The 23,621-nt window shown below is 43.6% G+C and overlaps 4 protein-coding genes across 5 annotated transcripts; 1 reads left to right on the top strand and 3 right to left on the bottom strand.

The window, feature by feature from the left end:
• Window positions 1-1,691: 1,691 nt before the first annotated feature.
• surf4 (surfeit 4) lies at window positions 1,692-14,490 on the bottom strand. Its single transcript, XM_049020335.1, has 7 exons — window positions 14,018-14,490; window positions 13,296-13,635; window positions 6,600-6,786; window positions 5,690-5,766; window positions 5,549-5,592; window positions 4,037-4,223; window positions 1,692-3,104 (listed from the first exon to the last, which is right to left on the bottom strand). Exons 2-7 carry the CDS (start codon window positions 13,341-13,343, stop codon window positions 2,838-2,840), a joined length of 810 nt encoding a protein of 269 aa, XP_048876292.1. The 5' UTR covers window positions 13,344-13,635; window positions 14,018-14,490; the 3' UTR covers window positions 1,692-2,837.
• Window positions 14,491-14,566: 76 nt separating this feature from the next.
• LOC125746398 (putative POM121-like protein 1-like) lies at window positions 14,567-19,296 on the bottom strand. Its single transcript, XM_049020334.1, has 2 exons — window positions 18,646-19,296; window positions 14,567-17,086 (listed from the first exon to the last, which is right to left on the bottom strand). The coding sequence occupies exon 2, from the start codon at window positions 16,991-16,993 to the stop codon at window positions 15,164-15,166; it is 1,830 nt and encodes a 609-aa protein (XP_048876291.1). The 5' UTR covers window positions 16,994-17,086; window positions 18,646-19,296; the 3' UTR covers window positions 14,567-15,163.
• Window positions 19,297-19,384: 88 nt separating this feature from the next.
• Window positions 19,385-21,596, bottom strand: surf2 (surfeit 2). The gene is made up of 6 exons (XM_049020336.1): window positions 21,315-21,596; window positions 20,915-21,066; window positions 20,658-20,761; window positions 20,087-20,269; window positions 19,769-19,899; window positions 19,385-19,515 (listed from the first exon to the last, which is right to left on the bottom strand). Exons 1-6 carry the CDS (start codon window positions 21,435-21,437, stop codon window positions 19,441-19,443), a joined length of 768 nt encoding a protein of 255 aa, XP_048876293.1. The 5' UTR covers window positions 21,438-21,596; the 3' UTR covers window positions 19,385-19,440.
• Window positions 21,597-21,885: 289 nt separating this feature from the next.
• bbln (bublin coiled coil protein) lies at window positions 21,886-23,444 on the top strand. 2 transcript variants are annotated; one of them, XM_049020981.1, is made up of 2 exons: window positions 21,886-22,417; window positions 22,762-23,444. In XM_049020981.1, the coding sequence occupies exons 1-2, from the start codon at window positions 22,345-22,347 to the stop codon at window positions 23,025-23,027; spliced, it is 339 nt and encodes a 112-aa protein (XP_048876938.1). In that variant the 5' UTR covers window positions 21,886-22,344; the 3' UTR covers window positions 23,028-23,444. The 2 variants fall into 2 exon arrangements, with proteins under 2 accessions (XP_048876938.1, XP_048876939.1); XM_049020982.1 differs by having other exon boundaries at window positions 21,890-22,417; window positions 22,795-23,444.
• The last annotated feature ends 177 nt before the right edge of the window (window positions 23,445-23,621 follow it).

Genomic DNA, 23,621 nt, shown 5'->3' with positions numbered 1-23,621 from the left:
TCACCTTTAACAGTTAATCTTTTTAAAAGATTAATGTGCTCCACCTGGAGATCACACTTTCCTATTTGCTTCTCCGAATGTGTATAGTTCCTTAACAGACAACCGATTTTTTAATTCAATGAGGTGGTGTTATTGCACATTCAGGCTGCCTGCTATAAAGCGTGCATTCCACCAGATGGCGCTGCGTAACGTACCGAAACAAGCAACGCAATTCCATTTGATATATTTAGCTTTTCATTAAGTGGAAATTATATAACAATACAAGGCAAGAAATACATCACATACAAGTTCTTACAAGAAACCAGGACCACCAGGACTCTAAAGACTTGGACTTTTGTCTTCTTACAAAGATATTCAGAGTCTTACACCCCTTTCCAGCAACATCATGTTCTCCCACTAAGTCCACTGACTTCATAGGAAGAGTCACCTGAGACCATGTCGCTGCTGAGTGCACCTCTTGATGCGGTCAACATCCCCTCCGTAGACAGACACACTGCTGAGGGCTGTGCCCAGAGGTCATTAAATGCCCAGACAGTGGTTTTTATCTTGGACACTTGTAAGCACAGACACTCAGACTCTTCACACATTCGCTCAAGAGCCCGGATCAGAGCCTCCATTGACTCTGTGAAGGTCACAGCATCGTTGGCAAAGTCAAGACCAGCGAATCTTTCATCATCAACACGCCCCTAAGCTGCTGCACCTCACAACCCTACCCAATATCCAGTCCATACAAGCATTAAACAGAGTAGGAGCAAGAACACACCTCTGACATACCCCAGAATCAACTGGGAAGAACGCATAGGTTCTGCATCCACTCTGCACAGCACTCACAGTACCAGTGTACAGGCCGGCCATGACGTCCGGCAACTTCAGGGGCATCCCACAGAGTCTCATTCATGGATGTTCCATAAGGGAGCTTGATCAACCGAAATTTGAACACTTTTTGAAAATTGACAAAAAAAAAAAAAACTCATGTTTATATTCATGTTTGTGCCCGACGAAATGCCTCAGTTCCAGGATACAGTCGATGGCATGCCAGGATGCCAGTCATAAAACCAGACTGCTCTGGTTACTGATAGGCAAGCAAGTGATCGTAGATCTTATTGAAGATGACCCTAGCAAGGACCTTACCCGTCACCGAGAGCAGAGTTACCCGACTGTAGTCGGCACAATGCAGGCGATCACCCTTCCCTTTTCAGATAGCGACAAGAAGTTCCATTTTCCAGTAAGTTGGGAAGACACGCATCTCCAAAATGGAAGCGAAGATTGCTTGCAATGCCAGGAGGACAGCCTTACCACCAGCCTGAAGAAGTTCACCCCAAATTACCAGGTTACTTTAATAATATCACGATACTCGCATTGGACCGACCTGGTGGGTTTATTACATGTTATTCTGAAACCTTGCTCTACTTAATTAACATTACCCAGCGTTGTCCTTTACACTGCCGAGAATAGTTCATTAACAGTCTTAAGCATGGAAGTACCCGCTGGTTGTGGATAATCACCAGCCACACTCTGTATTTCACGTGGTGCTCAATAATGTTGAGGTTGTCTTTTATACAACTGCTTTGATTGACAAGTGTTCCACTCACTGAACTCCAATAGAACATCAAGTGATGTATCCAAAAGCCTGTACACACAGGCCAAGCGCGACTGGAGGAGGTCAAGAAATCAACGAGAAAGGAAAAACACTGGTTTGCCATTTTTATTTTGATTTTTTTCCTCATTTGCAAAAAAATAAGCTTCTGAAAAAATCTATACACTTAGGTTTTTTCTTATCTAAACTGTTATACAGAGCAAAAACACTGGGAAACACAAAATTCAGAAGACCACATACTACCTCTCCTGTTCTGCATGATACTGTAGACGGTAAATGATTTCAAACACTGTAAATTAAAAAAAAAAAAAAAACCACAAAGGACAGTATAATTCTTGAAAGATTATATACTGAACCGACAAGAAGCTACATCTGTAACTGGCAAAAAAAAAAAAAAAAAAAATCACATTCTCATAAGCCAATCAAGTTTTGATTAAACTCCATTTAAGTATGACGAGTGAAGTACACATAGCCCGCCCCCCTCCGTTGCCTGGTACTATGGAAACGGGGGCGGAGCTTTGAGAATGAGCCGAGACTACGAGGGAATAGGAGTAATCGACACATCGTGGGGTGGACGACCCATTGCCTTGCAGCAGAGAACATCTCTGTCACACACGGGGCAAAGATGTACCTTGTGATTAGAGACATTCCAACATTATTATCAGCTACCCTTCTATCCTCCTGTCAACCACACAAGAACAAATGTTCTTCATTTTAAAGAGGATTTACATGAACAGCAGAACAGGTACATATAGGAAGGAGTATAGAGAGAAGTATACCTTCCCTCTACAGAAACTCTGAAAGTTTCTACCGACTACTGCAGAAATGTATACTCAATGTCTATAGTTGCTTCACCCACTGCATCCTGTAGAGGGCATCATCATCAGTATTGACTCCTGGAGATGTGAACTAAGAACTTCAGTCTTAGTTCTGATACACAAGTCATTCTTGGCATCTCATAGGGTTTGTGCAAGTGTGTGTATATGTATATAAATATGTATAGGTATATATATATATATATATTATATACAATTGCACACAAATTCAATGTATAAAAAAAATATATAAGCTGTGACAATCTTATCTAATAAAACCAAATAAAAATTAGGCATAAAGAAAACCTTGAAACTATTATAAAAAAAAAAAAAAAAAAAGACAGTAGCTGGTCAAACGATGCCGGAGGAGTCTTCATGGAACGCAGAGGTTCTGTTGTCCCCAGGAAGGCAGGTGTGGATTTGGCTCACCACTCTTTCTTCTTCTCGTCCATGGACACGCCACCTGGTCCCAGTGCCACCACCAGCAGCAGGCCCCCGATGACGGAGGTGGTCTGGAAGAAGTCGTATTTGAGGAAGTCGTGCATGGGCCTGTAGGCCGGCACCGTCCAGAAGGCGTTGAAGTAGACGTTGATGGCGAAGAGCCACACCACCAGCGTGAGGGCGGCCAACTTGGTCTTGAAGCCGATGGCCACCAGGATAATCAGGGCTGTACCCACCATGTTCTGTAGGATCTGGGGGACGTGTGAGGGGGGTGGGTGGACATAGGTAGGCGCTTCTTTAGAAAGATTAAAGGCATTAGGGGAAATCGAAAGCGACATTTCCACGTTAGTCAATGCGAATGCTGAAGACACAGACTGCATCACCAAAGACACCTTCATTAAGTACAATCTGTAACGTAGTCTGTCCAATAAGCCCAAACGAAACGATATACACTCAGTCTGCACTTTAATAGGTTCTTCTATCAAGTACAAGGTAGGATTCCCTTTTTGTCTCAAGATTCGCTTCAAGGGTCGATGAGCCGTTCAGAGATGCCTTTCCTCACAACACTGCGGTTATTTCAATGCCTCCTGTCACCTTTAACGAGTCTGCCCATTCTCTCCGCCTTCTCTTATGAATGCGGTGTTTTTAAGCCACAGAATTTCCACTGACTGGATGCTGTATTTTTTATATATATCTAACCATTTTCCCTAAACTCTGTGGTGCATCAAGATCCCAGTATGGTAGCTGTTTCTGAGATCTGTAGCCAGCAATCATTCCACGTTTAAAATAACTGGGATCACGTGTCTTAGCCTTGCTAATGCTCAGCTGCGCAGTAACTAAATCGCTTGTGTGCTGCACGTATTCAGTTGCAGACACATGATTCACTGTTTGGAGAAGCTAGCCGTTTGTGTTAAAAAGCAGGTGCACCTAATAAACTCAGTATATATTGGTAAACAAAAATAAAACAGAAATAACAGCTTAATATATCTGCTGTAGCAGAAAATAGAATGAAGTTTAGGGAGCCCTGAGCGGGTGGGATTATTGGGCAAGCGCTGCCAATCAGAGACCAGTTCTGATGATTGACAGCACACATTAATCCCACCCAAAGTGGCTGTCAATGCCTCATTGTTCCTGCCTTCTGTAAATGAAGCCCTAGTCTTTGAGGGTAGTATGAGGTACTTACGGAGAAGAAGCTGGCGTCTAAGTGCAGCAAGGTCATGAACATGAGCACTAGGAGAACACGGCCCCCCAGCTGCATGTACTGCTTGGGGGAGCTCTCGCCCATGGAGGGCACTCCCGCAAACATGCTCTTGCCCTCCGAGCGCGACTCCGCAAGCAGCAGTAGAAGCCCACCACCAAGGGCCAGGTTCCTGAAGAGTGACATGGTATAGAGTTAGAAGACAACTGCAACACAGAACACCAACTAGTTAAGGGGGCGTATAGGGCATTCCCAGCATTATGGATGTGCAAAGACAATGCCTCGGAGCATGGACAAGTTTAGTATCAAGGAGGCGATTCGAGGGGGGGGTACCATCCTAAATGTTAGCAAAATTTTTTAAATGCATCACCCTCCACTCCCCAGTAGAGGGAGCACTGCCTGTGTTGTAATCGGTTAGTGCTAGAGCTGGGCAGTATGAGCAAAAATGTATATCACGGTATATAGGTTAAGTTGTATCGGTTTCACGGTATACAGCGGTATTTTTTAAAAATGTTTACCACATTTTACAGGACACATTATTGTTTTACGTTTTTGCGGTGTTCCCACATTAACTATATTATTATTAGCCATTGCGCCTATCCGCTACCTTAATGATAACATACGGCTAAAGTGTTTGTTAGCCAATTGCTTATAGATAAACGGCTAATGTTAAGGTATGCGCCGGCCAAGTTAACATTTAAATTAACAGGGGCTGCACAAGTGTGTGCACACGTGCGTGGACGTGCGCCTATGCTGTAGTGGTGCTGCGTGAAGTGTGGCGAATGAGGTGGAAACCGCACTGCTGGTATCAATAATGGTGAAAATGAGTATCTAATCAGATACTAATCGATATAAAAAATTAGTATCTGAGAATTGATACTATGGCGTCAGCTATATCTTCCATTTCTGATCTTTCGCGGTTATTTTTAGCAGTGCAGCACAGAAAAAGATCCCCCCTTAAACAGTTTCCAGCTGTGCCACTTTCTGAACTTTGTGTAGGCTATTTCAACCGGTATTATATCCTGAATTTGTGAGGAGAAAATGGCATGAAAGAGAGGGAAAACAATTTAAAAAATTTCCAATCATTGCAGGTTTTTTCCCCTCATGTAATTAGATGTACAGAGTCCTTTGGAAGGTGTACATTTTGCTTGTATGTGTATGTGGAATGGCTGTGTGTGGCCAGGGGCGTGCCCCCCCCCTCCCGATAATAACAATCAAATCACCTACTTTTAGCATCAGTGCGTCAATTCGAATCTCTTTTCATACAAACTCGTCAGTCAAACATACAAAAACATAATATATTAAGTTTACGTCAGAAACGCATAGCATTTTGAGTTATGGATGACGCCAAATGGACCTTTGCAAGGGATTGCTCTGTAGGTAAAGTCTAATTTCATATTTGTCTTAAGAAGCTTAGTTTCCATGTTGTAGAAAAGCAGATACCTGTAGGACCAAAAAGAACTTATCCCTAACCTGGAAAAGAATCACAAGACTCACCTCATCAAGAATTTAAGATCCCATAAAATGCTGTAGGCAACAGTCTAAAAGGAGAAAAATGACACAATAAACACTTTTCTTAGCTAAAAACATACGGGGAGAATGGCTGGAAGCACACAGAGCACTGAAGTCTGGACTTACCTGTAGAGCTATGATCCCAAACAGCCCAAAGCAGGCATACTGTACAAAATTCCTACTGAGAACCAGGACGCAGCCACCTGTCAGTGAGAAAGGTTCAGCTCAGTTACACCGTCACTCTCAAGGGTTAATGCACAAATACCACAGCAATGAAGAGCCAATGCAACTTCCTGTTAATGTTGGCCAGTTCTCAAGGCGACAATAATATGACTCGAAGGTCATTGAAGTAAAAGAGCTGGATTTATGAGCGAAAGGCTCAAAACTATTTTTCTGGGTACTTTCATCAAAAAAAATCGTTTCGCTAATGAGTGATGTTAGGCACCACAGTGACTGTCCTCGCAAACTGGTTTGGGTCCAGCGTAGTCTCAACCCACCAGCCCTTCCAGCAGGTTAATGAAAGAGCAGAGAAGATTGCTAGGACCACTCCGGCGGACATCTACAAAGGCTGCTGTATCTAGAAGATGATCAAGGAGCCACTGCACCTCGCCCCCAAAACCTCTTTGCTCCACTGCCAAGTAGTAGGAGGTTCGGCCTCAAAGCCAAAACAGTGAGGCTTAAAAACAGCTGTATAGGATGAATGGGCCCTTCGGACAAGTTAAAAGAACTAATAAAAGGACTAACAACCCTGAACTCATAGCTCAGAAACCACAACCATGCATTTATTGCACATTCTGCTTCCATGACAAATATTATCCATTTACAAAACTGGGCTCCTGAATCTGGAGCGATGCAGGTGAAGCATTTTCTTGAAAGGTACCACAGCAGGGCATCTTCTGGGATTTACACCCACAACCACATGTCCTTGACAACTACATTAATGCCCCACAGCAAAGTGTAACATCTTGTCAACTTGAGGAGGAGAGCTTTTTTCGGGGCAATCTTCTCCCCAAGCCATCTCCCGACCCCACCTCACCTAGCTGGCCCAAGAGGTTCAGGAGCACGAAGCACGTAGCCAGGAAGTAGCCGCAGTTCCAGGTGCTCTCGATGTAGTCTCTCTGCTCGTTCCACTGGAACCACATGCGGATGCCATCTTCAAGGAAGGTACTGATAAGGCAGAGGCGTGCCAGGTGGGGCAGGTACTGCTTCGTCACACGCAGGAACTGAAAGGACAGGAAGCTTGATGCTCAAATCTGATAAATCGGCTTCTGGAGTCGATGCAACAACCAGACTCGCATGAGGTGCAATGATAAATGCCTGTTGATAAATGTTTAGTTAATCCAACGTTTTACCCTTTCACCTCAGGCACTTTTCGTGAAATCAGACTAGTTTGGACAATTACATTTGTACCAGAGTATCTAGAGGAATCCCCACAACGACATGGACGGCAACATGCAAAATCCACACACATGGAATCATGGCAGAAACTCGAACCCTGGTCCCAGAGGTGTGAGGCAGCAGTGCTAACCACTGCGCCACCGTGCCACTCCTAATATATTTGCATATAGCTAAAGGACAATCTTCCCCTCACAACCGAGCTCTCTGCATGTGATGCGAATGCTCTCTCGCTGCCCTTGCGTTTCCCTCAAATATTAGCATCAACAAGCAAGTCGTGTAAGGGAAGACATTAGCGTGAGGCCCTACCATGGTCTGCTGACGTTTACAGAACGTTCCCGCAAGAACTTAACGAACAGATGGATGAACACCGAGGTTACTCACGTGAAAGGCAGCCATGGGGAACAAATATGAAATTATGTTCAGGCAGTTCGAGCTATGAGCCAAGACTACCTTTGCTTGTGGTAGCTCCTGAGCTCCTGCTCCAATACTGCTTCCACTTGTACCTGGGCTTTCACTGGAAGCTCAGCCTAGCTAGTTGACTGCTTGATGGCATGAATGTTTGCGATGTGATATTTACCTCACTTTCGCATCGCTTTTGACAAAGGCGTCTGCTGAATGTAAATGCAATGCAAATGTTTCTGCTACTTCCTGCAAAAGGCACTTAGTCCTAAAGCTTGAATTCAGAACCTCAACCTTGACATTGATACGAATGAGCCTGAACCAAACGAATCATCACAGAATCATGCATGCATGCGAGTCTGATGCTGGATTCGGATCAGACGTAAGACAAGCGCTCAGCGTTGAAAAGTACCCAATCACTGTTCACAGTGCACGGCGATTTAAGCTTTCATTTGATTTTTGCTCTCAAGGCCTTTTGGCTGCTAAGGAAACACAGCACTTTGATCAGACAGACCACGTTATCAGAGAGAAATATTAATGAATGCATGATGCATCTTATCTGTCAGAACTAGCTTTGATAAAGCAACGAATTCAATGACAAATACCCTAGATGGGTCCTAGATGTTTGCATTTTAAAACCGTTACATCATCCAGTGAAGGACAGACAAGAGGCACAAAAAAAAAAAAAACATTTCAAGGACATCAAGGACATTGTGGCTAAGAGCATATGAACTTTTGTAAAGCTAAAATATCAAATGCAACCATTTGAAAAATGACAGTCATGCATCCCTTAATGAAGAAGATACGTTCTGAGATACGAGTTGTTTTGTCATTGTGCAAGAGTATATTAAAAGTACAGTATAGTACATACATAAACCAGTGACAAATATCACTATCAAGTATTATGCACTGTACCATAACCATTCGTACTATACTTTTATAAGACTGGCAGCACAGTAGGTTTGTTTACACCAGCATCTCCACAAACTGTGAGATATCCACGGCGCTGTTAAGGCTACAACGTCGCTAGGCGATAGTAGAGCTGCAAAATCCCTAGAATCTGATGAGACCATGTCGTAGATCTAGTGCATCGATGACCAAAACGTCAATATGCAGCACAAGACTGCATTCAAAATGTGAAATCAGAAATAATGTCCTACAGACAATTCCCAAAGCCAAAGAGCCTGCATGAAGGTGCATCATATGGCAACAAAGCACTTATGTGGGACAGTGGAGGACAGGCAGGTAGCACCTAATTCTATTCCGGCTATTTATGACCAAAAACCTTGGGAGAGTTTTAATGGACTGTTGCTAAGATACGCATGGGCGTCTGTCCACACCGGGGCTGCTTCAAGAGCCACTTTCCATAACAGAAGCCTTGTTTTTGACGTCAAGTATATTGATTATTGATAAAAAAGTTTCTGATGCAGAAATATGGAGATGCATGTTAAAGATAATCATTGATGCATTAAATGTAATCAAGGTACAAAAATAATTCCATCTGCTCAATTTTTGCTACACTACTTCTATCCCTTTTTCCCGCACTTCTGTGTAACTTCCAAGTTAGCGCCGGTGATCTCGGTCAACCAATCAGCAAGTCAAATGCAATAAGCCCCATTCCAGCAGTTTGTGTTCAAAAGAAAAGTACCAAGGCCAGAGTAGAGACCAAAAACATGTTCTGGAACTACGTACAACAAACTACAATCAGATAGAAATCCTGCAGCGGGAACCAGCTGGAAGTTGTTGGTTCTTGGGAAAAAAAAAGTCCTAGTTCTAGAAAAAAGTTCCTGTGGTGCAAAAGCACCTATTCTTCCAACTGACACCCAGAGCCTGTTCCCTGGCATCAGTGGAAAATGCAACCATGGTATGGCAGAGTGACAACACATATGGAAGTTACATTAATTAAAAGTGCATCTATAGAGTTGACACACGTTAAAAATGGTAGCCACACGCAAGAAGGTATGACAAAAGTACAATTTTGTGCTTGGCCCAGATCATATGCTGTATTTAAAGCAGGCCTAATCTAAATTTAAATCCAATTTATTTTCTGCCGTTTCAGATCCAAACTCATCATTCCCTGATATTTAGGTCAAGAACATTTTCTGGAAGCAAACACTGAACAAGTTTTTAAATCATTAGAGACGACCTGTTTTAAGAATAGTGGTTAACTGGGATAGAACTACTAACCCCACTGCCACATAAACTCAAGCTAGTCCACACACAGAAAGCTTCATTTGGAACTGGCCCCACCCACCAAATCCACCACATCAGCATTGCCAAGCCTCGGCAACCAATCAGAGCTCAAGAAACTCCATGTGAATGGGATTGCAGGAGACCAGTTAGAGTGCACCTGAGCTGCTGCAAGTTTATGCACGTGTTCATAAAAGTTAGTGTGCCCTAGCATAGATCCAGTCGTAGATCAGCAACATGCTCATTTTCATTTAGTCACAGCATTCCGTGAAAAACACCCATTAGCTGTTTTTATATCAGGTCAAAGGATATTGAATTACATTTTAAAGCAAATTTCCTTTTTCTCTTTGTTTATGTGGAGCTGAGGAAGGATATCACTACTTCTGTTTACTAGTCTGTGACAAAGTTTGATTAACCTCCACCCTAAGCCTCACCTCCCCCTTCATAAGAAAGGCATCTTCTTACTATCAAGTTTTTAATCTTATAATCAGTTTTCTGAGTGTTTTAATGAACACACCCATGTAAAGTGCCTTGAGGCGACACTGTTGTGAAAGGCGCTATACGAAAATGAATTGGGTTGAACTTAGCTGTATACTGTTACAATAAGCATACAAGTACAGACCTCTTTTAAATGTCACTTCTGGACATAACCGACATTAGCCCCTGTTTTTAGCACTTTGTTTCAGTGCTGCTCCTAAAATCACAAAATAAATTTTACAAATCTCTACATGAGGCAGGAGTGGACAAAATAGATACGACTGGTGAAAAGGGGCAGGGGATAGATCTCAATCTCTGATATCGACAGCATAGAGAAAGAAGAGAAATTGCGAAGCATCCCACACAACTGTTGTGAAAATGTTGCGATCAGATTCCCAGATGAAAAAGGCACCAGTATTTTACGATGCTGCTTAGCGTCCCCATAGAAACAATGTGCCTCATTTGCTTCTAAACCAAGACAAACAGAGAAGGTAAACAGAAAATGGCCATCCCTGGACTGTGCCTTCACAACACTGCGGACTTTCCTCCCTTCATGGCAATAAGTCAATAACCGCAGGTGGGGTAGGGCAGGGATCCGCGATTACATCACAGCGTGAGCCCCAAAATGTACAGCAGGAAGATTAAGACCTTCATTCACACACAAGGGTATGGGCGTCTGAGTTTTTGCACACAATCTTATCCATGCACTTGGGAGGGTAACCTAAACTGAAGTATACGACCTCTGTCCCCATATAGAGCAGGAAAAGTGTAGAAGGGATACAGTTACGTCCACAGAGGCACAGCTGATTCAAAACACAGGGAACACAAAATGTGTCAGATTTTTACATACAGGCTGTATTTTTCATCCCTGGAAGGATTGAGAGAGAAAACTTAGCATTATATACTGAACAAAAATATAAACGCAACACTCTTGTTTCTGCTCCCATTTTTCATGAGATGGACTTAAAGACCTACAATTCATTCCAGATACACAATATTACCATTTCTCTCAAACATTTCTCACAAATCAGTCTAAATGTGTGATAGTGAGCAATTCTGCTTTGCTGAGATAATCCATCCCACCTCACAGGTGTGCCACATCAAGATGCTGATCTGACATCATGGGTAGTGCACAGGTGTACCTTATACTGCCCACAATAAAAGGCCACCCTGGAATGTGCAGTTTTTTGCTTTATTGGGGGTCTGGGGTCAGAACCGGTCAGTATCTGGTGTGACCACCATTTGCCTCATGCAATGCAACACATCTTCTTCGCATAGAGTTTATCAGATTGTCAATTGTGGCCTGTGGAATGTTGGTCCACTCCTCTTCAATGGCTGTGCGAAGTTGTTGGATATTAGTGGGAACTGGTACACGCTGTCGTATACGCCGGTGAAGCACATCCCAAACATGCTCAACGGGTGACATGTCCGGTGAGTATGCTGGCCATGCAAGAACTGGGACATTTTCAGCTTCCAAGAACTGTGTACAGATCCTTGCAACATGGGGCCGTGCATTATCTGTCTGAGTGGCTGGTCTCAGACGATCTTGGAGGTGAACCTGCTGGATGTGGAGGTCCTGGGCTGGTGTGGTTACACGTGGTCTGCGGTTGTGAGGCCGGTTGGATGTACTGCCATATTCTCTGAAACGCCTTTGGAGACGGCTTAAGGTTGAGAAATGAACATTCAATGCACGAGCAACAGATCTGGTTGACATTCCTGCTGTCAGCATGCCAATTGCACGCTCCCTCAATGCTTGTGGCATCTGTGGCATTTTGCTGTGAGACAAAACTGCACATTCCAGGGTGGCCTTTTATTGTGGGCAGTATAAGGTACACCTGTGCACTACCCATGATGTCAGATCAGCATCTTGATGTGGCACACCTGTGAGGTGGGATGGATTATCTCAGCAAAGCAGAAGTGCTCACTATCACACATTTAGACTGATTTGTGAGAAATGTTTGAGAGAAATGGTAATATTGTGTATCTGGAATGAATTGTAGATCTTTAAGTCCATCTCATGAAAAATGGGAGCAAAAACAAAAGTGTTGCGTTTATATTTTTGTTCAGTGTACTTAATTTGATCATAGGGCCATGGTGACTAAAACCTGGATTGGTAATGCCGGGAAAGGCATGAGTTCCACCTGTGGCATTAGAAAGAGGTTCTCCATGAAGAGGTTCTCCAGAGCTTCAAGCACACACAAGACCCATACTGTTGGCAATATAATGTCAACATATTGTTGATGTGTAAATTAGCTCTGCATCAAATGCCTGAGAAGTTAATTCTGTCAATGCAGAAAGGTATCAAGGATCTTTAAAAATCTTTACCTGAGCATGGAGCAATCACTGGATTAAGACAAACCTTGGAATGAGATTACTTAATTACACCAATACCTGCCAATTACTTTGTTTCATTGCGCTCTTGTTGTGCCTCTATATGCACTTTGCGTGCACAAAACAAGTCTGTGACAACAAAATTTCCCAAAGAGCATTTTCTTTAGGTACTGCACTTTAAAGATCAATGTCAGAGCAAGGCAGCAAGCAAGGCATGCAAGTCCCTCTGAAGTAAAAGGTAATTTTTGAGAGGAAAAAGAATCTTGCTGCTTGTCGATCTGCATTATCTGTACTTCACATCACAGAAATACGTCTGGTTATACTGTCACAGTTAGGAATTCATTCGATGATGATTAAAGCAAATAATCTGTTACCTAGTTAAATTTCCATTATGCACGACGAAAAAAAACGCGAGATATTTTCCGGTGAACTAAGAAGCCCAATCAGTCTCTGGACTAAAACTTTTCACCCCCTCAAGTAGCGGTTCTGCTAAGCATGCTGGTCAGGAGACAAGGACATTGATCGGATTACCAGTTATTTACCCATCTAGCACAAATCTTCAGATTACCATTCAGCTCTGTAAAGCTGCCAGCCATGTTAATATTTTACTCAACAGGTATACTGGGATTTTTATAGCTAGCTGCTGATTTATTTTAATTAGAAATCGCCCCATAACAAGTGTTAGATTCAAACAAAAAGGCGCAATGAAATGAAGTTAAAGCTTGTCGAGCGTCAGGCTGCGTCGCCCGGCGCCCAGCTGAGAGAGCGTCGTGCTCAGGGGCTAACAGATGCCAACTGGGCAGTACGGCTCTCCCGCTAAGGCCCGGTTAATCACCCCCAGCCGCGGCCACCCCCCCGTACCGGCTTCCCGAGCCCCTGCCACACTCCCGCTCCCGTCTCCCCCCTCAGCAGCCTGTCAGACCCCCCACGCCTTTACCTGGTCGGCCACGTCTTCGGCGGCGCTCATTAAAACGTCCTGCCCCATCGCTTGCAGTCGGCGTCACGCTTCCACCCCGTGCGGCGTCTCTCTGGACTCTTCACCCCCGCCCCAGTACCAGTATTTAGTCTCCGGAGCTCGGACTGTCTACGCTGGAAAGGCCGCCTCCGTCCCACAATGCTCCGCGCCCACAGCCCCGCGTCTCGCGGCTGCCGCTTGCCACGTGTACCGAGCCGGAGGGGTCACTCCCCATGGCTGGGCATCGGCTGAGTGTCTCTCCGTCTTCGGCGTTAGTAAGTCGGCGGTCGGCTGAGAGCTGACAGCAGCAGATTTATGTCCCCTAATACAGCCAGGGGCCACGAAACGAAAAGTAAATCAAATCAATGCGATTAAGACACATAATTTACACATTATCTGAATATAATCGATACTGTATTTGTAAAAAGTAATATAATTTGAACCGAAATATCAGTCTGGCTGTATATTTCATGTTTTTCAAATACGTAAGAACAGTATTATAGGGTTGGAAAAGCAGGACAGTAAAAATCGTAAGTGACGACTGTCCTTTGTTTTGCCTGATTTTTATTCCAAATAACTTTTATATATAGTATTGCTTCTACCGTGATTTTTAAAACTAATAATAGACTCGTGTCCAATACAGAAGCAAAAAGTATTGCCATTTAAGATGCCATCGTACACAGCTTTCTCTACCATTAGCTTACCAGGATTTCTATGTTTGTGTCCGTATGTTCTTTTCGTTTTGGTGAAATGCATGTTCGCGGCAGGGGAAGGTTTGCTGCACTTAGACGTCAATGTCGTAGATTAGCCAATAGACACGAACCAGGTACACGCGAATATAAAAATATAACCATTAATACGCTATTTACCATGACATTGATTTCACCTTTCCTCGATACTGACACATATCGTTACCCATTAATGACTTTTTTTGGTGGCCGATATTGTACGTTCTACCGACTTGTATACTCGAATTCATATGTCGAACCTTTCGCTGTTCGTTTTCACTACTGGTGTAAAACTAATGTTCAAAGTTACGCTTAAGCCATGATTAAACTGTACGGCAAAAAGCATCCTACTTAGGAGGGCAATGCATCAGTGGGCACACATTCAGCCCTCCCCTTCGGTAACAAGCAAGTTCACACCTTCTGATTGGCGGACACAGTGGACCACAGGAAGCAGGCTGTTGATAATGAGCTATAAATTAAATGCCATGGATTCTACCTTTATGATGAGTTTATATATACATAAAGTATAAAAATGCACAATTTATTAAACACGAAATATTGAAGAGGTTCTCCAATTAGGAGTCCAGCAGGAACAAGTGGTACCAGTTAAGAGTCAAACATGAATCACAGAAGAGTTATCAGTAACCAAAGGAAACATTCAACCTGAGAACATCTTTTGTTGGACTGTGTTAGCCAATGAGGGCCATAAACATACATTTAACCCACAATCAACGACTTAGAATGACATCACCTTTTTCAGAATGGGCATTCCAGTATCCTCAATGCCCTTCATTATAAATATTTAAAAAAACATCCATTTGTCTTTAAATAACAGGAGTTGACACCAGAGTGCTTTTTAGCAGTAATTAGAGGTCATTTATGCTGTATTTCTGTAACTACATAAACTGCCGCAGATGTACATGTACACATTCAAAGATTTCAATCTTTTGTCAATTTTAAACCAACTGCCTTTTCTGAAGGCTGGTACACTTAGACGGGACATCCAAAAACTAAATGTGAATGTACAGCCAGTTACAAAAGTTATGTAACAGAAGTGTTTTAACAGAATTTCTGGATTCAGTTGTAAATTTGATTCCCTCGCCTCCCCCAGTCAAGATTTTTTCATGTGTTCTGAGGTGCACATGGTACTTCCTGCTTGCACCGGTCCTCGGTGGATGTGGTGCCCGTACCGACCTCCACGGTCTGACAGACCACGTAAGGAAGGTCTGCTACTGTCGCTTTCAGGGAATCGGTGTAGTTGGTCTTGGCCATCCAGACCTGCCTCCGGATGGCTACCGACCCCGCCATGACCCTGCCAGAGAGCTCAGCCTGGTGGGAGGACAGCTGGAAGGCAAACTGACCAATCAGCTTCAGCTCGTTGAGAATGGTCACGAGTCGCTCGGAGGGAGCATCCTCAGAGACTTCCTGCAAGAGATGCTTCTGGTAGTCCGAGAGGTATCGCAAGTAGTTGGCAGTCCTGACCAGCATTCCAGCAGTCTGGTACATGCTCTCTGCTTGGGTCTCAGTGAAGCTCCAGCCCTTAGCTGGCGGTGTTGCCTCCCTGTTTTCTGTGGGCTCCACGGCCTGGAAGATGGCTGCCATGAAACGTCCAACTTGGGGCATGCGGTCGTAAGCCGGGGCTTGGTTCTCGTGCAGCCGGTACATCTTGCAGAATAGCTCCCTGAAGGGCCGCGAGCTGGCAGGGTTGGACCACGTGCTCTGGACCAGGCTCTCGAACTCGGGAACCATGGTGGGACACGGGGAGGTAGGGTTGGCCAGTGTGCCAGGGAACTCGATGCTGAGGTACTTGGCGGCACGGGCGATGAGAGCCTGAAGCTCAGCAGCTGCGAGAACATCCTGCCTAGAGATGGGTTCCTCAGGCAGGTGGGACGCACCTGCATCCCCAGTGGGGCCCTCTGCCTTCCAGCCAGTTGAGATGGAAGCAGGTTCCTCCTCCTGTTTCACCACTGCGTGAAGGATTGGTTCCATGGTTGGTCCCACTGCACGCACGTTATGCCGCTCCTCTGGCTCGTCCCGCTGCCCCTCGATTGTTGGAGGGGATTCAGATACTGACTGTGGGGTTTGGCTGGGGGTGGCGATAGGGAGTAGTGGTGTTGGCTCAGAGGCCCTGGTCTCCAGAGCCTCAATACGCTTCTCCAGGAGGGTCCACTGTGCCTCAGCAGCCTGCTGCTGGGCTTCCAGCTTCTGCTGCACCATCCCCAGTAGCCGCCTGACCTTGGACTCTGTCCGAGGAGCTTTCCGTGACCTCCCCTCTTGGAACGAGGCATCCGAGGAACTCCAACACGACGAGCTGAACGAGGAGGAGGAAGAGGAGGAGGACGAAGGCGATCGTCTGCGACAGCGCCTGCGACTCCGCTTCGAATACTTGGATCGCCGCGAGTGGCACGTGGAGTGCTTCCGTTTGTGGGAGCGGTGTGTTCCTGCAAGAGTACTGGGCTGTCCCAGAGGAAGGGGCAGGTCAGCAGACTGCTGATTGGCCAGCGGAGACACATGGGCACCTTTCTGGACAGTGGGATTGGAGTCAGCTTGTGAGGTGGGAGGGGACAGGATGGTGAGCATCACTGGAAGAGTGGAGGACTGCACGGTCGTAGCGGGTAGAGGCGCCAAATGAGGCAAGACCGGACCGGGTTCTTTCATGGTTTTTGATTCGCTGAGGGTGGCTGGGGTGGTGTCCGCCTTGGATGCCGATTGGGCAGCTTGGCATTTCTTCTGCTGGTTCTCACGGTGCAATAACTCTTGCACCTTGGTGAGCCGGTTGATGCACGTGCTCCAGTCCATCATGGCGCAGTGTGGGCACTTGCCATATTCCAGCACGGCCTCCTTGGCATGCTGTATGCCCAGGCAGTGCAAGCAGCGTTCATGAGTGTCTTTGGATGGGATCTTGTGCTTGTGGCAGGGGCACCACATGAACTTTGGGGAGGAGGTCGCCATGCCGTGCCGAGGATGGCGACCTGGTCTTAGGAGTCACTCTTGGGTTGCCTTCAGTTTAGGGGCTACCGGACAGAGTAGAGACTGCAGTTTCTCCTACAAGAAAACGGCAGAATTGCTTTGAAAAGGTGTCTGCAATGATAGTGAACATCAAATCATAAGGCTGCATATTTTCCATATAACTAGATATTCATTCATACTACAATCGCACTCCAGGAACAAATGCAAGATTCAGTTAAAATTCAGTTAATCCTTTAATATGATTATGCCAGTAAAACCACACGAAAACCTCACAAACATCTGACCCTGGTTCCACAACGATTGTTCTGCAATAATTTCATCGTACCGAGTACCTATGGCCATATGAAAACTTTGAAACCTTGGAATTTCTCAGCGAAATCCTGAGCAAGCTTGACTCTTCACCCTGAGTGTGGGAGCAGTTCAGTGTTTCTGAGTTATTTTGACTGCGTCTTCTCTTAGGATACACCCTGCGCCTGTCCCATTTCCAGTGGGACTCATACTAAGGAAAGGCAAGACCATGGTGAAGCACAACAAAGAGATATGTAGACGCAAGACTGTGAGCTTAGCACTAGGTTTCACAAGGCTCACAACACTAGGAATGGGCACTGGAGATGAGCCAAGCTTGAGAGAAGTTGTCAACCAAGTGAAAACACTGTACTTCAGCTTCCCAGACCAAATAAAACTCAGTGATTATCAGTGTGATAATGCGACTCGGAACCACCACCAAGGTAGAGTTTTCAAAGGGCTATACAAGCAGGTACAGAAAGTGGATGGAGAGACAGACAGACAGATGGATGAATGTAACGGTCTAACCTGCCCTCTGCTGAGCATCTCTGTGATAGCAGGACAAGTGAATGTGCTAGTATTTTTTTCTCCAAAAAAATACTTATATTTTTTGGAGGGAAAAAAACAACCGTGTGTGTGTGAAATATGGGGGTAAAAATGACAGCAGGGGAGTCGAGCGTAGCTATTCTGTGATCTGGCATGTCTTTTAATCTACAAACGATCATTCCAATTGAATTTATTATTACCGTCAATAAAGTCTAAACAACAAAAGTAAACCGTTGTGAACAAACGCATTACATTACACTGAAAACAGGCGTTGTGCTGGAAAATGCCATGCGTTCTCATTCTCTCTCTGTTGGAAAGCGATTACTTTGGCTTATAATCATCAGTAACAAGGTTGCATATATATTTTATTCATAATTATTAATTTAACATCCAGCCAAACGCGGAGAAGAAATTAAAGGTTCGGGTAGCCTAAAACTAGAATTTCAGCTGATTATTTCTTCGGATTGCACGACGCTGTCCATTCACGTTCTGTTTATACATCATAGGATTCGTTAATTATGTATCATACATCATTAAATTATAGTGTTGGCAAGAACATTTTTTTCTGATAAGAACAGTAATACAGATATTCATGCATTGTTGATTTTACATATATGGTTACTTAATCAAAACGGATATTAAAAAGAAACGGTCCCTTTGTGCTCTCGCCTCTTAATACCAACTGATTGCAAAACACAAAATCTACTATAGTAAAGCATGCTGCTGTTGGTTTGTCGTTCCATGTCGCGGTGTTATACGATCCCTTCGCGGTACAAATGCAGGGTGATTACATATGATCTTACCTTTTTTAGACCTTATTATTTATGTGCTCTCTGTAGCACTTTGTTTATTCGTCCCGGTCGCGTCCTCCGCCTCCTGTCCGCAGCGTTCAATTCGCACCTCGCATTTCCTGGTGCGCTCCACCACAGCGTAGAAATCCCAAAAAGAACTAGATCAGTAGCAAGAGTAGCTCGACTGAAACTAGTTTTTAAACGTAATACTACTGGATTTTACAGAGGATTTCTACCGTTTAATGAGTACAGTTAAAACGAAGAAGCTTGCGTCCTAAGCTTTTCCTGAAAATGGTTATTAAGCAAATATATTTCACTTATTTTGCCTGAGCGAAAAACAGTTCCATTGTTTCAACTCTAGTTCCTGCATAAAATCTATGAATCACCCAGAGTTCCTAAAGATGACGAATGATGCATAGATGTTGGTTCATACCGCCGCCTACTGCAAAGGAGTACTAATAGAAGAGCCACGCTACTCCGATCGTTGGGTACAGCATGTCCTATGTATGGTGAAATTTCTTCCAGAGAATCCATCAAGGCACATACACTCACTCACATACTAAAGGCAACTTAGGAACAACCAGTCTCTGGAGTGCAGGAGAAAAGTGAGCAAACGCATCAACCTGACTTATGAAGTTATTTTCCAGAGTGATCTACTGGATCTATGTGGACTAAAATACATGCATTATGACACTATGATGCACTAATCATTTTTCATTGTACATGTCCAATTTACACTAATATCCAACTTTAGTGATAAATCATATTAATTTATTAGAAAAACAACAAGCTTTTTTTTTTTTAAACTCAAACAATTTTATTGTTGCGGTTTCGTTTCTTGTTCTTGCTCTTGAATTTCTTCTTAAAACCTGAAGCCTGTCCCTGTAATAAAGAAAACAAAACCTTTAAGCTGGCAAGTTCAGAGTCACGTACTTGATGCCTACAGCCACCATTTAAACTGTCATTCATAATCCCAGTAAGACAGTGCCTTTCTCTTAGGATCAATACATCAATAATAACTAGCATAAATTAAGATCATAAACAAAAAAAAAACCAAAACAAATCAGCTGTCCAGATCTTAAGCTCCTCCGATCCCCAAACAAAAATGACCGATGAGCATGACTCAGAGGCTGACCTTTTTTCGCTTCTCAGACACTGGTTTGTCCACCTCCATTGGCGAAGCCTCTTGATCCTCATCAACCGTCTGAAAGCCGTCATCGCCATCCCTCTCCACCTCACACTGCTTTTTCAAGGTGAACATGGACGCTGTAGACACGCAAAGCGCCGGAATGAAGTTGCCGTCACAGGTGCACATTAACTGATTTTACTGTTCTTATATCATGCATTTAAACTATGACCATAATCAGATATGTAGTGCATGATCAACACTGCATTTCATAGAGTTTTCTGCAATAAGTCACACACAGTACATTCCGGATGAGCTGGTACTGACAAGGATAGAGGTCACTCAAGCTGTCCTCTGATTCGCTGCCATCTTCTTCATTGGAACTGGGCGCCCACACTTCATTCCCTCGCCTAGAGCTGGCCTGCCTGCCTTCTCTTCTACCTTCTTTAGGCTTCTTGTGTTTCAGGCTTGCAGGCACAAATTCTATACCTTTTTCCTTGCATTCATTATCTAGAAAAGGGGATAGGTTTGGTTGGTACATTCCAAACTGGAAAAAAACAAGCAAGATTTTTGCATGTGATTATGACTGGACAAAGACTGCACCATATTAATTCAAAGAATAAAAATATTTTATTGTCCTTTTAAAATTTAAAATGATGTACAACTTCAATTATCTTGTTTTTCGTAGGGGAATGCCTTCATCATTTACTCTAAACAGAGGAATGGAAACATAAAATTTAAATGTTCGGCCACAATTAAAGAACAGAATAAGAGAACCCCACAGGGGACAGTCTTTGTAAAATAATACTTTTATTGTAACTGGTTGCCTAGTACTTGACAACTTTTTGGGACAGAGGAGCAGGTTATTCTGGGATGGAAAGCAGAAGACCATACTGACATTGCCGCAGAGCCCGTTGGTAACGCTTCCCGTTGACGTGCCTCAAAACATGGTGAGGCATCCGACCGATATGGCGGAGAGTCAACTTGCAGAAGAGCTGATTGCTGTGAATGGGATAAAAGTCCATTTTAAAACAAATTTAAACAACAAACGCAAATGCTGTACACATTTGGTTATATCGTCCTGGTCATAAATAAAAAAGTATATCTGAGTCAGTCACGATATACAGGACACCTTGCTTCTCACAGCGTACTCACGGTTGCTTGGTGCTCGGCACCACATGTGGCTCATATTCACTGTAGTTAAAATTTGCCCGAGTGCAGAGCTTTTCGTACTTCTTTCCGGAGGCAAACTTATGGAGCTCTGCTACATTTAGAGGGATTTCGTGACCATTAAGTGTACATTTTATCTGAGGAAATAAAGAAGTTCACATGGCACCGTCAAAAGAAAAGATTTCGATATCACGAGGGGGGGGGGGGGGAAATCTGCTGCATTAATTACAACTATGACAATTCAAAAGATTGATCGATGTAGTTATTTAGGAATCATGTAAAAAGCGTGGCAGAAAACTCTGATCGTCTAATATAATAATAGCGTTCTTCTATAATTTAAGACACGAGCAGATGGCATAGAATAAATCACTGTGGTCTCACGAACCTTTTTAGCTTCTGTAACCTCTAAAAACGGGTGTTCCCGAAGGAACGCCTTCACATCTGCAGGTATATCCTCCATAGCAGCTCCATACACATTACCACGTTTCCATATTTTCCTGTGAGGCATGGGGCACGTAATTTACAATCTCCTGCGTTAGCAAGCACCGCCACCTGCTGTATTGGAGACTGAATTGCAATAAGAACAGCATTACCGGTGCTAAAACCCACGAAGACGGTACTTTTATTGATCAGCTATTAAAATAGTATCTGATGATAGCAAATGTTTGCTTGTCACCAACGAGCTAAAACTATATAAAAACATAAAAAATATTGGTTAGTGAGTGCTCTCAGATTAGACGTCCTCTTTAGGTGTCTATTAATATGCCTGAATGATTCCAGTTTAATACTGCTGTTAAATCAGTATAATTAAATAGTTAATTAAAAATAAAATATAACATACATTTTTTTCTCGTTTAGAAATGTATCGCGTTTTAAACAGGAAAACTTTGCCCATGAACTCACATTTTCTTCGAAAATATACTCAGGACTTCGTGAAGGATAGCCTGGTGAGAATTATTTTTGTCAGCTGATTCACGCTGTCACGAGTTCGGGATGAATTTTTAAAACAGAAATGCGAAACAAGTGAATGGAGGCTTTGGATTGTTCATAATATGGAAGGCGCTTTATAGTAACGGGGGAAATATACTATATTCTGTTATCTACAGGACAGTAGATATTCAGTTCAGTTATTTTTGTACTATGTGCATAGGAATTGTGTTCAGTTCAATCCTATTTTGGGTTTTTCTCTGAGAACAGGGTATTATTAAGTTATCTGTTAGATGGTGTATAATTATATTTCTACTCATTTTTTGTTAGCTACAATATACCGGTGGACTCTATGCAGCAATACCAATAACTAAAGAATGTGAATATTTGCAGCAATAGGGGGTGAAGTTTGTCATAGGTAGGGAGATATATTGCTACCAGTTTGCTCGATTTCGTTTCGACAACGTCCGTTTGTTTGTAATACAAACATGTCTGGACCAAACGGCGATCCAAACATATCGATCGACGAGGATGTGGATGAAGATGAATTCAACGACGAAGGTAAGTAGATGCATGTATTAAAACGATTCCGATTAATAGTCTCAGACCAACATACTCTTCGCTAACCCCTCCCCCCCCCAAGCAAAATTTCTGCGCAAAATAAGTTTGCTTACTGTCTTATGAAACCATCTGTTTTAGATGAAAAAAAAAAACCTTCAGATAATTAAACCTTCACTGGCTAATTATTAAGATATACATAGCATGTATTTGCAGATAAAATAAGATTTTTTTGCGTTTAAAAGTTTAATGGTATCCAGGATAGTTTTAATTATTCATTTTCTGTTGGCCTTCTAAGTATAGTTGCATTAATGGCGGTGTCTGTTTGCCGGATGGTCCGCCTCCAGTTAGCGTCCATGTATATCCTCCTACGCTTCCAGAATACGCCGCCATCAACTCCATGCTGGACCAGATAAACTCTTGCCTCGACGACCTGGAGGAGCGCAATGACGCCCTGAACGGCAAACTGCACGAGCTGCTGGAGTCCAATCGGCAGGCGAGGCGCGAGTTCCGGGAGCAGCTGACCGGAGCCTCCGCGGGGGCAGAGGAGCCCCCCAAAGAGCCCCCAGAGGAGCCCACTGCTCCTTCCGAGGGGGACCCGGAGCGGCTCTGATTCTGACTTGCACTAAAATTTACCTCTGGTCTATTGATTGTTTTATGTCGTGCAATACCCTGTCATTCATCTGTCCTCCCAATGCTTGTGTCTTTAGAAATGCTTTTACTGTCTTGATGACTTGGGGTAAGAGCCATACGTCTCTCCCCAAAGATCTACAAGACCTTGTTACAGCGTCTCTGCTGTGGATGACATTCAGTTGTTATTCCTGCACAATGAAAGCTGAGCCAGACATTTCTCAACAATAACATGGGCATAACATGCTGCCTGCTTTACGAAATCCAAATTTGTATGGTGTCAGGCTCCTTGATATACGGGAACGTTAAAATCTCATCCCGACTACTTTTCACATTCCTTCATGGTTTGCAACTGTTGTATCATGTAATACCTAAAATATAGTGAATTATTTAAAAAGTTTTTTTGCCTTTTAGGAAAGGGATGTCGAGCGAAACTGCTTTGTTTGCAGTTTGTTGTGCTTAACTACACCACATATCTACACGATTTTCAATTACCGCTTCAACCTTGCTCACTGTAGCTTGTCCAGATATTGTAATGCAAATTAATAACACAAGACAGGAAGTGTGATGGATGTCC

Source organism: Brienomyrus brachyistius, chromosome 7 (assembly GCF_023856365.1).
Source record: "Brienomyrus brachyistius isolate T26 chromosome 7, BBRACH_0.4, whole genome shotgun sequence".
NCBI classification, from domain to species: domain Eukaryota; kingdom Metazoa; phylum Chordata; class Actinopteri; order Osteoglossiformes; family Mormyridae; genus Brienomyrus; species Brienomyrus brachyistius.
This window is presented reverse-complemented; position numbering and strand designations above follow the sequence as displayed.

Excerpts from the sequence above, each read along its gene's own strand:
- surf4 (XM_049020335.1), bottom strand. The coding sequence starts at position 13,343 with ATGGGGCAGGACGTTTTAATGAGCGCCGCCGAAGACGTGGCCGACCAG. Across the intron at positions 5,593-5,689 it reads TTGGGATCATAGCTCTACAG|ACTGTTGCCTACAGCATTTT; the intron begins GTAAGTCCAGAC and ends TTCTCCTTTTAG. Across the intron at positions 3,105-4,036 it reads TAGACGCCAGCTTCTTCTCC|ATCCTACAGAACATGGTGGG; the intron begins GTAAGTACCTCA and ends CACGTCCCCCAG.
- LOC125746398 (XM_049020334.1), bottom strand. The coding sequence starts at position 16,993 with ATGGCGACCTCCTCCCCAAAGTTCATGTGGTGCCCCTGCCACAAGCAC.
- surf2 (XM_049020336.1), bottom strand. The coding sequence starts at position 21,437 with ATGCCTCACAGGAAAATATGGAAACGTGGTAATGTGTATGGAGCTGCT. Across the intron at positions 20,762-20,914 it reads GTGCCGAGCACCAAGCAACC|CAATCAGCTCTTCTGCAAGT; the intron begins GTGAGTACGCTG and ends TCCCATTCACAG. Across the intron at positions 20,270-20,657 it reads CCAACGGGCTCTGCGGCAAT|ATAATGAATGCAAGGAAAAA; the intron begins GTCAGTATGGTC and ends CCCCTTTTCTAG.
- bbln (XM_049020981.1), top strand. The coding sequence starts at position 22,345 with ATGTCTGGACCAAACGGCGATCCAAACATATCGATCGACGAGGATGTG. Across the intron at positions 22,418-22,761 it reads AGATGAATTCAACGACGAAG|TTAGCGTCCATGTATATCCT; the intron begins GTAAGTAGATGC and ends GTCCGCCTCCAG.